This window comes from Hippoglossus stenolepis, chromosome 10 (assembly GCF_022539355.2).
Source record: "Hippoglossus stenolepis isolate QCI-W04-F060 chromosome 10, HSTE1.2, whole genome shotgun sequence".
Lineage (NCBI taxonomy): Eukaryota > Metazoa > Chordata > Actinopteri > Pleuronectiformes > Pleuronectidae > Hippoglossus > Hippoglossus stenolepis.
In genome coordinates, this window is record NC_061492.1 from 265,286 (window position 1) to 283,674 (window position 18,389).

Here is an 18,389-nt window from a genome sequence, read left to right on the forward strand (position 1 = left end):
TCTCCTGTGTCACGTTTTCTCCAAATGGAAAATACATCGTCAGTGTCGGATATCAACACGACATGATGGTCAACGTCTGGAACTGGAAGGTACGAAAGTAACAGAGTACTGTGACTCTCTGATCTCCTCTCGGATCTCCTCCTCTCTGATGTCCTCCTCTCTGATCTCCTCCTCTCTGATGTCCTCTTCTCTGATGTCCTCTTCTATGATCTCCTCCTCTATGATCTCCTCCTCTCTGATCTCCTCTCTGATCCCCTCCTCTCTGATCTCCTCCTCTCTGATGTCCTCTTCTATGATCTCCTCCTCTCAGATCTCCTCCTCTCTGATCAGCTCCTCTCTGATCTCCTCCTCTCTGATGTCTTCTTCTCTGATGTCCTCATCTCTGATGTCCTCCTCTCTGATCTCCTCTCTGATCTCCTCCTCTCTGATCTCCTCCTCTCTGATGTCTTCTTCTCTGATCTCCTCCTCTCTGATGTCCTCCTCTCTGATCAGCTCCTCTCTGATCTCCTCCTCTCTGATGTCTTCTTCTCTGATGTCCTCCTCTCTGATCTCCTCCTCTCTGATGTCCTCCTCTCTGATGTCCTCCTCTCTGATCAGCTCCTCTATGATCTCCTCCTCTCTGATCAGCTCCTCTCTGATCAGCTCCTCTCTGATCTCCTCTTCTCTGATCTCCTCCTCTGTTTATCAGAAAAACATCGTTGTTGCAGCCAATAAAGTTTCCAGTAAAGTGACGGCTGTGTCCTTCTCAGACGACAGCTCCTATTTTGTTACTGCTGGAAATCGCCACGTCAAGTTCTGGTATCTGGATCACGCCAAGACCTCCAAGGTTCACATCTTAGCCGGTGTAGATTAGAGCGAGCCGTGTGGTGACTGTTGTACTCACCGTTCTGCTCGTTTGCAGGTGAACGCCACCGTGCCTCTGCTGGGGCGTTCAGGGCTGCTGGGAGAGCTCAGGAACAACTTCTTCAGCGATGTGGCGTGTGGGCGCGGCCGACAGGCCTCCTCCACATTCTGCATCACCTCCTCAGGTCTGCTGTGTGAGTTCAACGACCGACGACTCCTCGACAAGTGGGTGGAGCTGCGGGTGAGTCAGAGCAAGTTTCAACTACAGAACAGACCTGTTAGTAATGTTAATATTATCATGTCAAATCAATGTTTGTAACATTGTTCTTGATATTCATTATAATTTGATTCACCTCAATGTGACGTTCATATGTTAAAAACACACACACACACACACACAGCAACACCCACATGAGCAACATGATGTGTGCTGAGTTCATGGATTATAGACAGAGCTCCTCCTCATACATCATGTCTATCACAGACATCCTGTCTGTGATAGACATGATGTCTGTGACATACATCATGTCTGTGATAGAGCACACACTGTAAAACACGTGTTACTGAAGCTTTAATGTCAGTTTGCTTCTCTGAGGTCATTGAACCTCTAGTTCCTGGTTTCAATATTTCACTGTGTGAAGACATTATGTGACGTTCCTCTGCCTTCTCCCCTTTTTCCTCTATTGTTTCCTCCTTTGCTTCCTCCTCTGCTTCCTCCTCTGCTTCCTCCTCTGCTTCCTCCTCTGTTTTCTCCTCTGCTTCCTCCTCTGCTTCCTCCTCTGCTCCGCTTCCTGTTCAGAGAGTTGACTCTGCCTCAGTAAGTCGCCACCTGGACTCAGTCACTTCAGCTTGAGACTGTACCTGTCTGTCTGCCTGCCTGTCTGTGTCTGTCTGTACCTGTCTGTCACACAGTACTGTTTCAGACAGAAGACCAGAGCTCACACATCCTCTAACTCACCTGTCTGTCTGTCCACCTGTCTGTTCTCAGACGTCTCAGGCCACCTGTCTGTCTGTTACAGACGAATTGATTTTCTGTGGTTGTTCTGATGGAACCGTCCGAGCTTTCAGCCCCGTCAACCTGCACTTCATCTGCACGCTGCCCCGCCCACACCCCCTGGGCACTGACATCGCCAGTATGGTTGACGCCAGGTAACACACACACCTGAGAGAACCTATTTGGACCAGTGTCAGTTTGGTTTTTATTCTGACTCATCAGAAACCCCCCTCCCTCCCTTGTCCCCCAGTCAGCTGTTCTCCTGCAAGTCGGAGGCTCGATACCCGGACACGGTGGCGGTGACCTATGACCCCACCAACCGCTGGTTGTCCTGTGTCTACAACGACCACAGTGTTTATGTTTGGGATGTCCGAGACCTCAGGGACCCTCGCAGGGCGGGAAAACTCTACTCCGCCCTCTACCACTCCTCCTGTGTGTGGAGCGTGGAGGTGTGTGTGTGTGTGTGTGTGTGTGTGTGTGTGTGTGTGTGTGTGTGTGTGTGTGTGTGTGTGTGTGTGTGTGTGTGTGTGTGTGTGTGTGTGTGTGTGTGTGTGTGTGTGTGTGTGTGTGTGTGTGTGTGTGTGTGTGTGTGGAGGTGTGTGTGTGTGTGTGTGTGAAATGTGACAAATATATATACATATGTTATCTTGTATGTAATATAAATAATATTCCATTTATGTTTGTATATATATAAATAAATATGTGTTGATCATATATGTTGTTTCATAACAAAATTATTTATCAACATTATCAACGGATGAATTCACCCGAGTTTTAGGTTGAAAAAATACATGAGCGCCCCCTGCTGTCTCCTGCAGGTGTCTCCAGAAGGAGGAGGGGGAAGTGAGGGGTGTCTCCCCCCCAGCTCCTTCCTGTCCTGCTCCTCAGACAACACCATCCGACTGTGGAACCTCGATGGACACACCACCCTCAACAGGAACATCCTGAGCCACGTAGGACAAAACACCTGTACACACACATCTACACCTGTACACACACATCTACACCTGTACACACACATCTACACCTGTACACACATCTACACCTGTACACACACATCTACACCTGTACACACGCATCTACACCTGTACACACGCATCTACACCTGTACACACGCATCTACACCTGTACACACGTATCTACACCTGTACACACACATCTACACCTGTACACACACATCTACACCTGTACACACGTATCTACACCTGTACACACGTATCTACACCTGTACACACGTATCTACACCTGTACACGTATCTACACCTGTACACACGCATCTACACTTGTACACACGCATCTACACCTGTACACACACATCTACACCTGTACACACACATCTACACCTGTACACACGCATCTACACCTGTACACACACATCTACACCTGTACACACGTATCTACACCTGTACACACGCATCTACACCTGTACACACACATCTACACCTGTACACACACATCTACACCTGTACACCTCAACTATTTATACACCTGTATCTCCGAATTGAGAAGCTCCTCACCTGACTCTGACCCCTGACCTCTGACCTCAGGACCTGCAGAAGGTCATTTACGTGGGCGATAAGCTAACAAGCCTCCTGGACACGGAGAGTGTCGCTGGTACCGGTGGCAACACAGAGAAGGCGGGGTCATTGGGCTCAGAGGGGCAGCAGACAGACCAGAGCAGGGCAGGCATTAGGTCCCTGGGTGTCAGTCCTGATGGACAACATCTGGCTTCTGGAGACCGCATGGGGGTCCTAAGGTGAGGAAGGGCCCGTGTGGGGGGGTCTGTCTGATGATTGTACAACATTCTATGATATCTGTTGATTGTGTGACGTGTTGTAGGATCCATGATCTGGACAGTATGGAGGAGATCATGAACGTTCAGGCTCACGACTCAGAGATTCTGTGCCTGGAGTTTTCCAAACCAGAAACTGGTGAGACACAACATAGAACTCATACACACAACATGTAACAACGTAGAACTCATACACACAACATGTAACAACGTAGAGCACATACACACAACATGTAACAACGTAGAACTCATACACACAACATGTAACAACGTAGAACTCATACACACAACATGTAACAACGTAGAACTCATACACACAACATGTAACAACGTAGAACACATACACACAACATGTAACAACGTAGAACACATACACACAACATGTAACAACGTAGAACACATACACACAACATGTAACAACGTAGAACTCATACACACAACATGTAACAACGTAGAACACATACACACAACATGTAACAACGTAGAACTCATACACACAACATGTAACAACGAGAACTCATACACACAACATGTAACAACGTAGAACTCATACATACAACATGTAAACGTAGAGCATATACACAACATGTAACAACGTAGAACTCATACATACAACATGTAACAACGTAGAGCACATACACACAACATGTAACAACGTAGAACTTATACACACAACATGTAACAACGTAGAACTTATACATACAACATGTAACAACATACATACAATACAAGCATACAACATGTAACAGCCAACATGTAATAATGAGACACATACACACAACATGTAACAACGTAGAACATATACACAACATGTAACAACGTAGAACTCTACACACAACATGTAACAACGTGAACCACACAACATGTAACAACGCACATAACAACATGTAACAGGACACATCACAACATGTAAAAAAAGATAACATTACAACGTAGAACTCATACACAACATGTAACAACGTAGAACACATACACAACATGTAACAACGTAGAACACATACAAACATGTAACAACGTAGAACACATACACACAACATGTAACAATATAGAACACATACACACAACATGTAACAACATAGAACACATACACACAACATGTAACAACATAGAACACATACACACAACATGTAACAACGTAGAACACATACACACAACATGTAACAACGTAGAACACATACACACAACATGTAACAATCGTAGAACACATACACACAACATGTAACAACATAGAGCACATACACACAACATGTAACAACGTAGAACACATACACACAACATGTAACAACGTAGAACACATACACACAACATGTAACAACGTAGAACTCATACACAACATGTAACAACGTAGAACTCATACACACAACATAGAACACATACACACAACATGTAACAACGTAGAACACATACACAACATGTAACAACGTAGAACACATACACACAACATGTAACAACGTAGAACACATACACAACATGTAACAACGTAGAACACATACACAACATGTAACAACGTAGAACACATACAATATAGAAACATACACACAACATGTAACAACGTAGAACACATACACACAACATGTAACAATGTAGAACACATACACACAACATGTAACAACGTAGAACACATACACACATGTAACAACGTAGAACACATACACACAACATGTAACAACATAGAACACATACACACATGTAACAACGTAGAACTCATACACACAACATAAAACACGGTCATGTGTATAAATTACGTTTAACAAAGATTTCTGTCTGTACTTGTCTCTGTCTCTCTGTACCTGTCTCTCTGTACCTGTCTCCAGGTCTCCAGCTATTAGCCACAGCAGGTCGGGACCGTCTCATCCATGTCCTGGATGTGGACAGAGACTACAGTCTGGTCCAGACTCTGGACGAACACTCATCCTCCATCACAGCTGTTAGATTCACTGGTCAGTCTCAAAGTAACTGAGTACTTTTACTGTAGAGATGTAGTCGAGTATTGTCTCTTTAGTTATTTACAATGAAAGAGACGTCTCGTCCTCGGACATCATCATCTTTTTGTGTCTTTCAGCCAATGACGGCAAAGTGAGGATGATCAGCTGTGGCGCTGATAAGAGCGTCTACTTCCGCACAGCTCAGAAGGTGAGACACCTGAGACACTTGTCCTCACCTGACCACACTGAGACACTTGTCCTCACCTGACCACACTGAGACACTTGAGACACTTGTCCTCACCTGACCACACTGAGACACTTGTCTACACCTGACCACACTGAGACACCTGAGACACTTGTCCTCACCTGACCACACTGAGACACTTGTCTACACCTGACCACACTGAGACACACTGTCCACACTGAGACACCTGAGACACCTGAGACACTTGTCTACACCTGACCACACTCAGACACACTGTCCACACTGAGACATCTGGGACACCTGTTTGTTTGTCTCCTCGGGGGGTCAGGTGGAGAAGGGGTTGGAGTTCACTCGGACTCATCATGTCGTCAGGAAGATGACTCTGTACGACATGGACATCGAGCCGACCAGGAAGTACGCAGCAGTGGGCTGTCAGGACCGCAGCATCAGGTGTGTGTGTGTGTGTGTGTGTGTGTGTGTGTGTGTGTGTGTGTGTGTGTGTGTGTGTGTGTGTGTGTGTGTGTGTGTGTGTGTGTGTGTGCAGCAGGATTATTTGAGGATTAGAATTAGCAGCATGATGACTTCTTCGTCTGAAGGCAAAACCTTGATATACTACACAAAACATCTGTATCGCCCCCTGGTGGCCGGGTGCATTATAGATAATAAATCTCCTCCTCCATGTTAGCAGATGGGACAGGGACCAAACAAAAATATCAAAGTAGACGTTAAATAAATGTTTGTAAAGATGTTTCTGTGATTTCAGGTCGTTCTTATCTCACTGATGTTTGTTCAAGTGTTTCTGATCAGTTTGGTTTGAATCAGTTATTTGTTGAGATAAAAACAGGCTGAGACTGACAGTAATTGTCATTGACCAATGAAATCAGAGTTATCAATCAATCAATCACATTTTATTTGTATAGCCCATATTCACCCAGAGTGATGCAGATTAGCTGATTGTTTTTATCGGCCTCTCACAGGATCTTTAACATCAGTAATGGGAAACAGAAGAAGATGTATAAAGGCTCCCAAGGCGAGGACGGTACTCTCATCAAGGTAGCTCACTGCTGATGTCTGACGTTACCACGGCAACGTGTCTGTATGGATTACAGAGGTGTGAACTCTTCCTGTCCTCCTCAGGTGCAGATCGACCCGTCAGGTCTCTACATCGCCACCTCCTGTTCAGATAAGAACATCAGTATATTTGACTTCTACTCTGGAGAGTGTGTGGCCACCATGTTCGGACACTCAGGTCAGTTCCTCTGCATCATTTCTCTTTTTGGACACGAATGACTATGAATGTAGTGTTGCATGTTTTTCTAATATGACATTTTTGACAGTAAAACACAACTTTTACGATTCCAACCATCCTTTTGATATTTATCCTTTAAACATCAAAGCATAAACGCAAATAAATCACAATTAGAAAATCAAATCATGTGAAATAGTTTTTTTTTTTAGATAATGTCATAAAACCACACATCTTGAATTAAGAGAGGAATTCAAAACAAATACTTTTGAGGAAATGAACGAATAACTATAAAATGCATTTGCTGCTGAAATGCATTGTACAGTCAAAGACATGTGATGATGTCATCAGGTCCGTGTGTGATGTCACCAGTTTAAAATCCTCCCACTGACAGAAAAGGCTAATCAGGAATGTCCCGAATCAGTTGATATATGTGGGATAATAGGTCCGACAGATAAATGTACAGAAGAAGAAAAATAATAAATATATGTAAGTATTACGTACGTGAAAATGTATATATGACAATTCATGTATGTGCGTATAAACAGGCATGTTTCCAATGTGAGTGATTCCCACTTTGTTTCTGTGTCAGAGATCGTAACAGGTTTGAAGTTCAGTCGAGACTGTAGACACCTGATCACTGTCTCTGGAGACAGGTACGTTCCACACCTTCATCCTTCATCCTTCATCCCTTCATCACTTCATCCCTTCATCTCTTCATCCCTTCATCACTTCATCCCTTCATCTCTTCATCCCTTCATCCCTTCATCCCTTCATCCTTCATCCTTCATCACTTCATCCTTCATCCCTTCATCTCTTCATCACTTCATCCCTTCATCTCTTCACCCCTTCATCACTTCATCTCTTCATCCCTTCATCTCTTCATCCCTTCATCACTTCATCCCTTCATCTCTTCATCCCTTCATCACTTCATCTCTTCATCCCTTCATCACTTCATCCCTTCACCTCTTCATCCCTTCACCACTTCATCCCTTCATCTCTTCATCCCTTCATCCCTTCATCTCTTCATCCCTTCATCACTTCATCCCTTCATCTCTTCATCCCTTCATCACTTCATCCCTTCATCTCTTCATCACTTCATCCCTTAATCTCTTCATCCTTCATCTCTTCATCCCTTCATCCCTTCATCTCTTCAACCCTTCATCACTTCATCCCTTCATCTCTTCATCACTTCATCCCTTCATCTCTTCATCACTTCATCACTTCATCTCTTCATCCCTTCACCACTTCATCTCTTCATCCCTTCATCACTTCATCACTTCATCCTTCATCTCTTCATCTCTTCATCACTTCATCCCTTCATCACTTCATCCTTCATCCTTTCATCTCTTCATCCCTTCATCACTTCATCCCTTCATCCTTTCATCACTTCATCCCTTCATCACTTCATCCCTTCATCTCTTGATCACTTACTTCATCTCTTCATCGCTTCATCCCTTCATCTCTTCATCCTTCATCCCTTCATCTCTTCATCCCTTCATCCCTTCATCTCTTCATCACTTCATCCCTTCATCTCTTCATCCTTCATCACTTCATCTCTTCATCCCTTCATCTCTTCATCACTTCATCACTTCATCTCTTCATCCTTCATCACTTCATCCTTCACCTCTTCATCACTTCATCACTTCATCCCTTCATCTCTTCATCCCTTCATCTCTTCATCCCTTCATCACTTCATCCCTTCATCTCTTCATCCTTCATCACTTCATCCTTCATCTCTTCATCACTTCATCTCTTCATCACTTACTTCATTTCTTCATCCTCTTCATCCCTTCATCACTTCATCCTTTCATCCCTTCATCACTTCATCCCTTCATCTCTTCATCACTTCATCCCTTCATCTCTTCATCACTTACTTCATCTCTTCATCCTTCATCTCTTCATCCCTTCATCACTTCATCCTTTCATCTCTTCATCACTTCATCCCTTCATCACTTCATTCCTTCATCACTTCATCCCTTCATCTCTCCATCACTTACTTCATCTCTTCATCACTTCATCCCTTCATCACTTACTTCATCCCTTCATCTCTTACTTCATCCTTCATCACTTCATCCTTCATCACTTACTTCATCCCTTCATCACTTCATCCTTTCATCTCTTCATCTCTTCATCACTTACTTCATCTCTTCATCACTTCATCCCTTCATCACTTACTTCATCTCTTCATCTCTTCATCACTTCATCACTTCATCTCTTCATCACTTACTTCATCTCTTCATCTCTTCATCACTTCATCCTTTCATCTCTTCATCACTTCATCACTTCATCCTTCATCTCTTCATCACTTCATCTCTTCATCACTTACTTCATCTCTTCATCCCTTCATCTCTTCATCCCTTCATCACTTCATCCTTTCATCCTTCATCACTTCATCCCTTCATCTCTTCATCACTTCATCCCTTCATCTCTTCATCACTTACTTCATCTCTTCATCCCTTCATCTCTTCATCCCTTCATCACTTCATCCTTTCATCTCTTCATCACTTCATCCCTTCATCTCTTCATCCCTTCATCACTTCATCCCTTCATCTCTTCATCTTACTTCATCTCTTCATCACTTCATCCCTTCATCACTTACTTCATCCTTCATCTCTTACTTCATCCCTTCATCACTTCATCCCTTCATCACTTACTTCATCTCTTCATCCCTTCATCTCTTCATCCTTTCATCTCTTCATCTCTTTATCACTTACTTCATCTCTTCATCACTTCATCCTTCATCTTACTTCATCTCTTCATCCTTCATCACTTACTTCATCTCTTCATCCCTTCATCACTTACTTCATCTCTTCATCACTTACTTCATCTCTTCATCTCTTCATCTCTTCATCCTTCATCACTTACTTCATCTCTTCATCCCTTCATACTTACTTCATCTCTTCATCCCTTCATCACTTACTTCATCTCTTCATCACTTACTTCATCTCTTCATCACTTACTTCATCCCTTCATCACTTCATCTCTTCATCACTTACTTCATCTCTTCATCACTTACTTCATCTCTTCATCTCTCCATCACTTACTTCATCTCTTCATCTCTCCATCACTTACTTCATCTCTTCATCACTTACTTCATCTCTTCATCACTTTTCATCCCTTCATCTCTTCATCCCTTCATCACTTACTTCATCCCCATCACTTATTCATCCCTTCATCACTTACTTCATCTCTTCATCACTTACTTCATCTCTTCATCCCTTCATCACTTCATCCTTTCATCTCTTCATCTCTTTATCACTTACTTCATCTCTTCATCACTTCATCCCTTCATACTTACTTCATCTCTTCATCACTTACTTCATCTCTTCATCACTTCATCTCTTCATCACTTACTTCATCTCTTTATCACTTACTTCATCTCTTCATCACTTCATCCCTTCATCACTTACTTCATCACTTCATCCCTTCATCACTTACTTCATCTCTCCTGTGTGTGTGCAGCTGTGTCTTCGTGTGGCGTCTCAGTCCAGAGTTGAGCATCAGGATGAGGCAGCGACTCGCTGACCTTCGACCTCCCAGCAGCAACTTCAACTCCCAGAATCCCCAGCAGAGAGCAGTGAGGCACGTGTGTGTGTGTGTGTTTACCACAAAGATGTGATGAAGTTAAATTGGATCAAATTAACTTTTGTAAATAAATATTATTATATTATATTGTACAGCCTACGACTAATTCCATAAACATCTGTGTCACATGTTCAATGTACAAATTCACAACTTTACAAAACTTTATTTGAAGATAGAAAAACTAATAAAGAAAATGTATCTAAAGTTTTATCCTGTTTATTTGACATTTAGTTTGAATGATTTTGTTTCTTTGTCACATCCACAGAAATATTTTCATTTTACTTTATTAATTTGATTTATTAAAAGGTTTAATTTTCTTCACCTCAGAATCAGCAGGGAGGCGTCGTCTCCTCGTGTCGTCAACATGTCGTCTGACAGCGACAAGGAGGAGGAGGAGGAGCTCAGCTGTCATATGGTCACAGCAGGGAGCATGGAGGAGGAGACAGGCATGTTTCCATGGTTACCCATCACAGAAACCCACAAGTGGAGGCTTGTTCATGAAGTCACAGTCTGTTATTACATTTATATAAACGTCATTCAGGTGAAAGTGTGGTGATGGAGTCCAGTGATTTCACCACTTCAAGTGTTTGTGTTTATCTCATGTGGTTTGTTTCCCTCAGACGTGTGCGATGAGACATTCTGCTCTGATGTCACGAAGGTCAGAACATTATTTTAACTGTTTTTTTATTGATCATCAGTTAAATATTGAAGATTTGAATCAGTCACAGAAACAACACTTTGTCTCATCAGGAGGCGTCGGGCAGTCGTCTCCCCCGCCGCCGCTGGTCCAGGAGGACGGGCAGCGCTGACAGTGTCCTGATGGTGTCGTCCATGTTGGACCTGAGACAGCTGGACTCGTTCTGTGCCGACAGACAGGTGGAGCAGGCGGAGGTCAGGAAACCAGACCCATTCATTTTCATTACATGTGATCAAAGGGATAATGTTGAAATGAAAACCTTTATTGTCAGTGTACAAGATGATACAACGAGGTTCTGACAAGTTACGACTTTAAAACAAACGATTAATAATAGAGTGGAAACCAGACATAGTAATCAACCGTTTACAGAATCGTTCCTCTACAAATGCTCTGTAAATAATTTGGTTAGAGTGATCAAGTAATCTGCTTAAAGTGTCTTTTCATGTTTGGATGGTAAAACTGTTATTTTTACAGTTATAGCTCCGTCAGTAAATGACTGCTCCTCTCTGAGGATCATTCATCACGGACTGAACCGAGGACCCGTAACAGTCCCTCCGCTACACTCACTACGTTTACTGATTCTGGTGTTTTTACAGAAACGTGATCACTATAAGTTTCCTCTGTATGAAAACGTTACGTTCTGCCCGACCCTCTCAGACGAAGACCTGCCCCCTTGGTGTTAGCTCCTCCCCCTGCAGTCAGCAGAAGGGTTGTCAGGGTGTGGAGGCGGGGCCTCAGAGGGCCAATCAGGAGCTGGGGAGCACCATGAGTCTGCAGGTCACCACTGCACAGGTGAGAGAAGATGAATTATTCTAAAGTTGACGTTGTCCCGATGTGTTTCAGTCACATGATGACAAGAAGACCAGCGGTCTCATTTATAATGAATATCTTTCAGACTCAAAAACAATCTTGACGGGAGAATGTTTGTTTTTTACACAAACCTTAACCCATGAGAACATTGGATGAGGAGGAAACATTACATTACATTGAGCTGACGCTTTTATCCAGAGCGACTCACAATAAGTGCATCAACCATGAGGAACAAACCAGAACAACAAGAATCAAGAAAATACAATTTCTTCAAAAAAAGCCAAACTACAAAGTGCTGTAAGTAAGTGACATTTAAGTGCTACTAAATTAGTTTAAACTTTTATTCAAGGTATAGTCTGAAGAGGTGTGTCTTCAGTCTGGAGGGAGATGTGTGGACTTCCTGTCCTCATGTCCATGTGGAGCTGGTTCCACCGTTTAGGAGCCAGGACAGGAAACAGTCGTGATGTTGTTGAGTGACAGCTGCTCCCTCACAGTGAGGGAGCAGCTGATTGGTCGATGCAGAACGGAGTGGACGGGGTGGGGTGTAATGTTTGACCATGTCCTGGATGTAGACTGGACCCGATACGTTCGCAGCACGGTACAAAGTACTAGTGTTTTGAAACGGATGAGGGCAGCTACTGGTAACCAGTGAAGGGAGCGGAGGAGTGTGAGTGAACTCAGGTTAAAGACCAGTGGAGCTGCTGGTTCCTGGATGAGCTGCAGAGGTCGGAGGGCAGCAGCAGGTAGACCTGCCAGGAGGGGGGGGCAGTAGTGTAGGTGTGAGATGACCAGAGTCTGGACCAGAACCTGGACCAGAACCTGCACCGCCTTCTGAGTGAGAAGGATGTTGTGCAGCATGAATCTACAGGAAACAAGTGTTTAGTGACTGTGATGGTTTCCTGTCCCATGAAGATGACTCATCATATAGATTCTATAGATCTGTGATCCACTTTCACACAAATCAATCCGAGATCTGAACTTTGGAATAAATGGTTCTGTCCATCCAGGTGGAAGACGATGAGCTGAGGACCAATCAGAGGCCTGATTTCATCCTGCTGTCCAATCACAGCCCAGACAGGGAAAATCCAGTGTTGTATCCTGACCAATGGGAGGACAGAGTAAGCCTGGCAGGCAGGTAGGATGACGTCCAATCCAGTTCCAGGATTTACTGATGTTAGTCTGTCCCCGCCCTTGTAAACCCCACCCACTACTGTCAGTGAGTTCCAGGTGAAGGAGGCGTGTCCTGATGCCGCGGACGGACGACGGGACAAACCGAGTCCGGACAGCGGCTGCTCGCCAGGATCCAGAGCGTCGAGTCGAGAGCGAGCGGCAGGAGACGGTGAGACGTTAAATTCAAATTTAGAAGAACTTTATTTGTCTCCGGAGGATAAACAAGTTAAAACAAGAAAGAAAACAACGATGACATCAGAGCAGTAAAGTCACTTTCTACAGTTAGAGAAGTATATAACTGTAAAAACTAACTACTACTAATAACTGAATAAATACTGAAGGATTAAAGTGATAGAGTACAATGAGTAATGCTGATATTATTATATCAGTGATATAAATTATGTGCAGTTAAAGTGAATATAAGTACTCGGAGACGCTCGCTCACCTGTCTCACCTGTCTCACCTGTCTCACTGTCGCTCTGTCTCTATCAATCAGCCACTGAGCGTCTCAGTGTGGACGGACATTCCTCCGAGCTGGAGGTGGAGGAGATGGAGGAGGACGTAGATGGAGTCTCTCAGCAGGTTCCTCAGACTCCAGACCAGGAAGCTTTCCTGAAGGAGCATTTTGTCACACTGTCCCACCTCTCAGGTACAACACCATCATCGTACCATCGTACACTCCCACCTATCATCGTAAAACACCACCATCGTAAAACACCATCATCGTACACTCCCACCTATCATCGTACAACACCACCACCATCGTACACCACCACCCATCATCGTAAAACACCATCATCGTACACCACCACCCATCATCGTAAAACACCACCATCGTACACCCCCACCCATCATCATAAAACACCACCATCGTACAACACCACCACCATCGTACACCACCACCCATCATCGTAAAACACCATCATCGTACACTCCCACCCATCATCGTAAAACACCACCATCGTACAACACCACCATCGTACAACACCATCATCGTACACCACCACCCATCATCGTAAAACACCACCATCGTACAACACCACCACCATCGCACAACACCACCATCGTATAACACCACCATCGTACACCACCACCCATCATCGTAAAACACCACCATCGCATAACACCACCATCATCGTACACCACCATCATCGTACAACACCACCATCGTACAACACCACCATCGTACAACACCACCCATCGTACAACACCATCATCGTACAACACCATCATCGTACAACACCACCATCGTAAAACACCATCATCGTATAACACCATCATCGTACAACACCACCATCGTACAACACCATCATCGTACACCACCACCATCGTACAACACCACCATCGTTAAACACCACCATCATCATACACCACCACCATCGTACAACACCACCATCGTACAACACCACCATCGTAACACCACCATCGTACAACACATCCGTACACCACCACCCATCATCGTAAAACACCACCATCGTACAACCCCACCCATCATCATACACCACCACCATCGTAAACACCACCATCGCATAACACCATCATCGTACAACACCACCATCGTAAAACACCATCATCGTAAACACCATCATCGTATAACACCACCATCGTATAACACCATCATCGTACAACACCACCATCGTAAAACACCATCATCGTACACCACCATCACACCACCACCATCGTAAACACCATCATCGTACAACACCATCATCGTACACCACCACCCACCATCGCATACCCCACCCATCATCGTACAACACCACCATCGTACACCACCACCATCGTAAAACACCACCATCGTACAACACCACCCACCATCGTACAACACCACCCACCATCGCATAACACCACCATCGCATAACACCACCCACCATCGTACACTCCACCATCATCGTACAACACCACCATCGCATAACACCACCCACCATCGCATACCACCACCATCGTAAAACACCACCATCGTACAACACCACCCACCATCGTCAACACCACCATCGTACAACACCACCCACCATCGCATACTCCACCCATCATCGTACAACACCACCCATCATCATACAACACCACCACGACGGCCGGTTGTCTCAGTAAACACTCCGTCTGTCCTCAGGAAGTCCGAGCAGAGCGTCTCACAGCTCCAGTGAGAGTCTCAGCATTTCCTCCAGGTTCCTCACCCAGAATTCAGCTGGAAGGTAAAACATCCAATCACAGCGTAGCATAAGCATCATCTGACATTTTTAGATGTAGATTTCGAGTCGAATCGGTCGGTTGGTGCCTGAGGAGGTTGACCCTTCAGATGATTCTGCTCCTCTCTCCTCAGTCGGGCTGTGTTTCCTCTCCCATCTCGGACCGGCGGGGAAGGAGGGGGAGGAGCTGGGGAGGTGAAGGGCCGTCCTCTGGTCTCTGAAGTCCGACCGCTGATGGATCCGTGTCAGAACAGGATCCAGGACAGGAAGGTATTGGGGAACCAGGATCAAACCCAGAAAGAAAGCCAGGACCAGACTTCAACACCTCAGGACCATGTCCAGTCTCAGAACCAGATCCACCAGAGACCAGATCAGCCCCAAAACCAGGTTCAGGAGGAAGAGGAGCACTCAGTGGTGCTGCAAGCGCCTCTGAGGAACAAGGATCAGACTGAGACCAAGAGGAACCTGGACCCGACGGCCCTGACCACTGCCTCACATCTGACCTGGATGTGTGGTCTCCGGAGAGTCCAGTCAGTCCACAGCCTGCTGAGCGACACAGGTAACACACGTGACACAGGTAACACACGTGAAACACGTGACACAGGTAACACACGTGAAACACGTGACACAGGTAACACACGTGACACAGGTAACACACGTGACACATCTTTCTCTCTCTCTCAGGTGATACCTCTCGTCCTTCTGCAGACGCCCCCACAGCTGTCCCCTCCCCCTCAGCGTCCCACCACCCTTCCCTCCACCCCCAGACGTCCCCCATCATCGTCATCCCTCCCCCAACAGAGACCCAGCCCCTCCTCCCCCATCGCTCTGTCTGCTACCGCCACAGGGAGAAAATCTTCATCGTCCTCGTCCTCAGCTCCGTCAGCGGCGCGCTCCTACATGAGTCCCACCGCCAGCTCCATGGCCAAGATGTCCCGCTCCGTCTCTGTGGGCGACGGCCTCAATGTCGCCGAACCCACCGAGGACGGCGTGACAACGTCGTCCTCGGTGGTAACCCCTTCCTCTCAGGTTAGAGAGACTCCGCCTCCTCTGGTTGCTGTGGTCTCCTCCAACGCTGCACTATCTGCACCCCCCCACGCAGCAGTTGTCCCTGTCGTTGCCCCCTCCTCTTCCTCTCTTGGTAACCATAGTAACCAGGCAGCGGCTCCCACCCGAGGTCTCCAGGCTCGGGTCCCCGGCAGCAGCAGACCACTCCCTGACAAACCGTCCCTCACCTCCTTCTCGCCGTCATCCAAGTCTGCCGCCGCCCCCTCGTCTTCCACGTGTTGGCCTCCACCGCTCTCTGTCTCCCCCCTGTCCTCCTTGTGGCAGGGGGTGGAGCCTCAGACTCCTGCAGGAAGGGACGATCCAGGTTTGGACTCCTCCTCCTTTTGATCCCTCCATCCTGTCATCTCTCTGTCTGGGCTCTGGCTCCGCTCCTCCTCACCCTCCTCTTCATCACTGCACTCCTCCTCCTCCTCCTCCTCCTCCTCTTGCTCCGTAAAGACGGGTGAGACGTTTGTTAAATGTTGTTCTTCGTCTGTCGCCACGTTCTTTTCTTCTGCTCTTTCCATCATGTCTGTTTGACCAATGACAGAGTGTGTGTGAAACACAGGAGCCAATCAGCTGTTAATATTCAGGAAACATGAAAACTACACGTGTACAGAGAAACGGATTCAGACAGTAACAAAGTGACCTTAATTCCTGCTTCTCTCTCTGTGCAGACCAGCCAATCAGTGTGGAGACCTGCAGGACTCTGACCAATGAGCTGCAGAGCTGTTTCAAGAGAGCAACTCACCTGTACAGGAAGGTGAGTGTTGACCAACCGTACTTCATGAATGACCGTGTGGTTACACAGCTGGTCATGTCACGGTGACTCCTCCTCCTCTCCTCTTCCAGCTGAGCGGTTCCTCCGCTGATGACTCCGCCCCCGACCAGCATCAGATGGCTGGCCTCCTATCAGAGGCCTTCCAGGCCATGAGGGCAGAGCTTGACTCCCTCCCGCTCAGTGGGCCGGGCATTCTGGGAGTAGAGGGGGGGCTGGGTGGAGTAGGGGAGGTGAAGACAGCCGCTCTGCTGGAGGAATACTCTCTGCTCCTGCTGCAGGCCGTACACAGGAGGATCAACAGCGCCCCCTGCTGAACCTCCACCCTTGTCCTCTTCCTCATTTCAGAGACTGAAGCTGGAGGGGCGTCTGTCCCGTCAATCTGAAGCTTCTTTACTTTATTGATCATTGTTGTAGAGAAGGAACTTTATTCTTCTGTCGTTGGATGTAAATTTTCTTTGTCGTCACACAGACTTCCTGTTTCTGATCGGCACTTGTACGTTTTCACTTCCTGTCTGTTGGTTTGAAATCCGGCGTCGGATTGTTTCCAACAATCAAAGAGGTCAAAGTTCAGTTTGAAATAGTTTTTCTCTAATTTCAATAAAAGTTTGAGGCTTCTCTCGATGGTTGTGTTTAATGAGAGCTTGAAGCCGATTGGTCGAGACGATGCTCTAGTTACTCAATCATCCAGGATGTGAAAACACAGACGCCATGTTTGAGGTTTCTGAGACGAGTCCGTGTGACGTCAGCGTTAAACTCATCAAGGACACGCATGTTCACATGAAATGTTTTTATTGTGTTGAACAAAGAATCAGATACAAAGTTTCAAACCTTTGGTGTTTTTATAACTTCACTTTATATTGAAAAGTGTATTATTATTATTATTATTATTATTATTATTATTATTATTATTATTATGATGATGATGGCTCGGCTCCTTCATGTCGTTTCTGTGGTTTTATTTCAGCAAATGTTCTGAATTGTCCCAAAACTTTTTATTTTCATGTCACAATGTTGTTTCGATTGAAACAGTAATTAAATGCACAATATTCACTTAAAATTCTGTATTTTTACTTTAATGTATTGGTACTTTTACTTACTTACTGAA

The 18,389-nt window shown here is 45.5% G+C and overlaps 1 protein-coding gene across 3 annotated transcripts in view; it reads left to right on the forward strand.

Moving 5' to 3' along the window:
• mapkbp1 (mitogen-activated protein kinase binding protein 1) overlaps positions 1–18,341 on the forward strand; it is a 26,221-nt gene extending 7,880 nt beyond the window's left edge. The window contains exons 5-31 of one of the 3 annotated variants that reach the window (XM_035168733.2): positions 1–89; positions 689–826; positions 902–1,084; positions 1,643–1,660; positions 1,832–1,992; positions 2,088–2,286; positions 2,656–2,790; positions 3,385–3,593; positions 3,677–3,768; positions 5,444–5,569; positions 5,692–5,762; positions 6,088–6,209; positions 6,737–6,812; positions 6,897–7,008; positions 7,598–7,661; positions 10,471–10,590; positions 10,921–11,039; positions 11,214–11,251; positions 11,344–11,484; positions 11,948–12,082; positions 13,108–13,235; positions 13,318–13,439; positions 13,767–13,919; positions 15,381–15,462; positions 15,591–16,015; positions 17,181–17,266; positions 17,356–18,341. The exon at positions 1–89 is cut by the window's left edge and continues 82 nt beyond it. In XM_035168733.2, coding sequence (XP_035024624.1) covers positions 1–89; positions 689–826; positions 902–1,084; positions 1,643–1,660; positions 1,832–1,992; positions 2,088–2,286; positions 2,656–2,790; positions 3,385–3,593; positions 3,677–3,768; positions 5,444–5,569; positions 5,692–5,762; positions 6,088–6,209; positions 6,737–6,812; positions 6,897–7,008; positions 7,598–7,661; positions 10,471–10,590; positions 10,921–11,039; positions 11,214–11,251; positions 11,344–11,484; positions 11,948–12,082; positions 13,108–13,235; positions 13,318–13,439; positions 13,767–13,919; positions 15,381–15,462; positions 15,591–16,015; positions 17,181–17,266; positions 17,356–17,598 — 3,587 coding nt within the window. In that variant the 3' untranslated portion in view covers positions 17,599–18,341. Of the gene's footprint in view, positions 90–688; positions 827–901; positions 1,085–1,642; positions 1,661–1,831; positions 1,993–2,087; positions 2,287–2,655; positions 2,791–3,384; positions 3,594–3,676; positions 3,769–5,443; positions 5,570–5,691; positions 5,763–6,087; positions 6,210–6,736; positions 6,813–6,896; positions 7,009–7,597; positions 7,662–10,470; positions 10,591–10,920; positions 11,040–11,213; positions 11,252–11,343; positions 11,485–11,947; positions 12,083–13,107; positions 13,236–13,317; positions 13,440–13,766; positions 13,920–15,380; positions 15,463–15,590; positions 16,016–16,140; positions 16,641–17,180; positions 17,267–17,355 lie in introns of those variants that run through there. The other 2 variants (XM_035168731.2, XM_047341736.1) reach the window with 2 other exon arrangements.
• Positions 18,342–18,389: the final 48 nt, after the last annotated feature.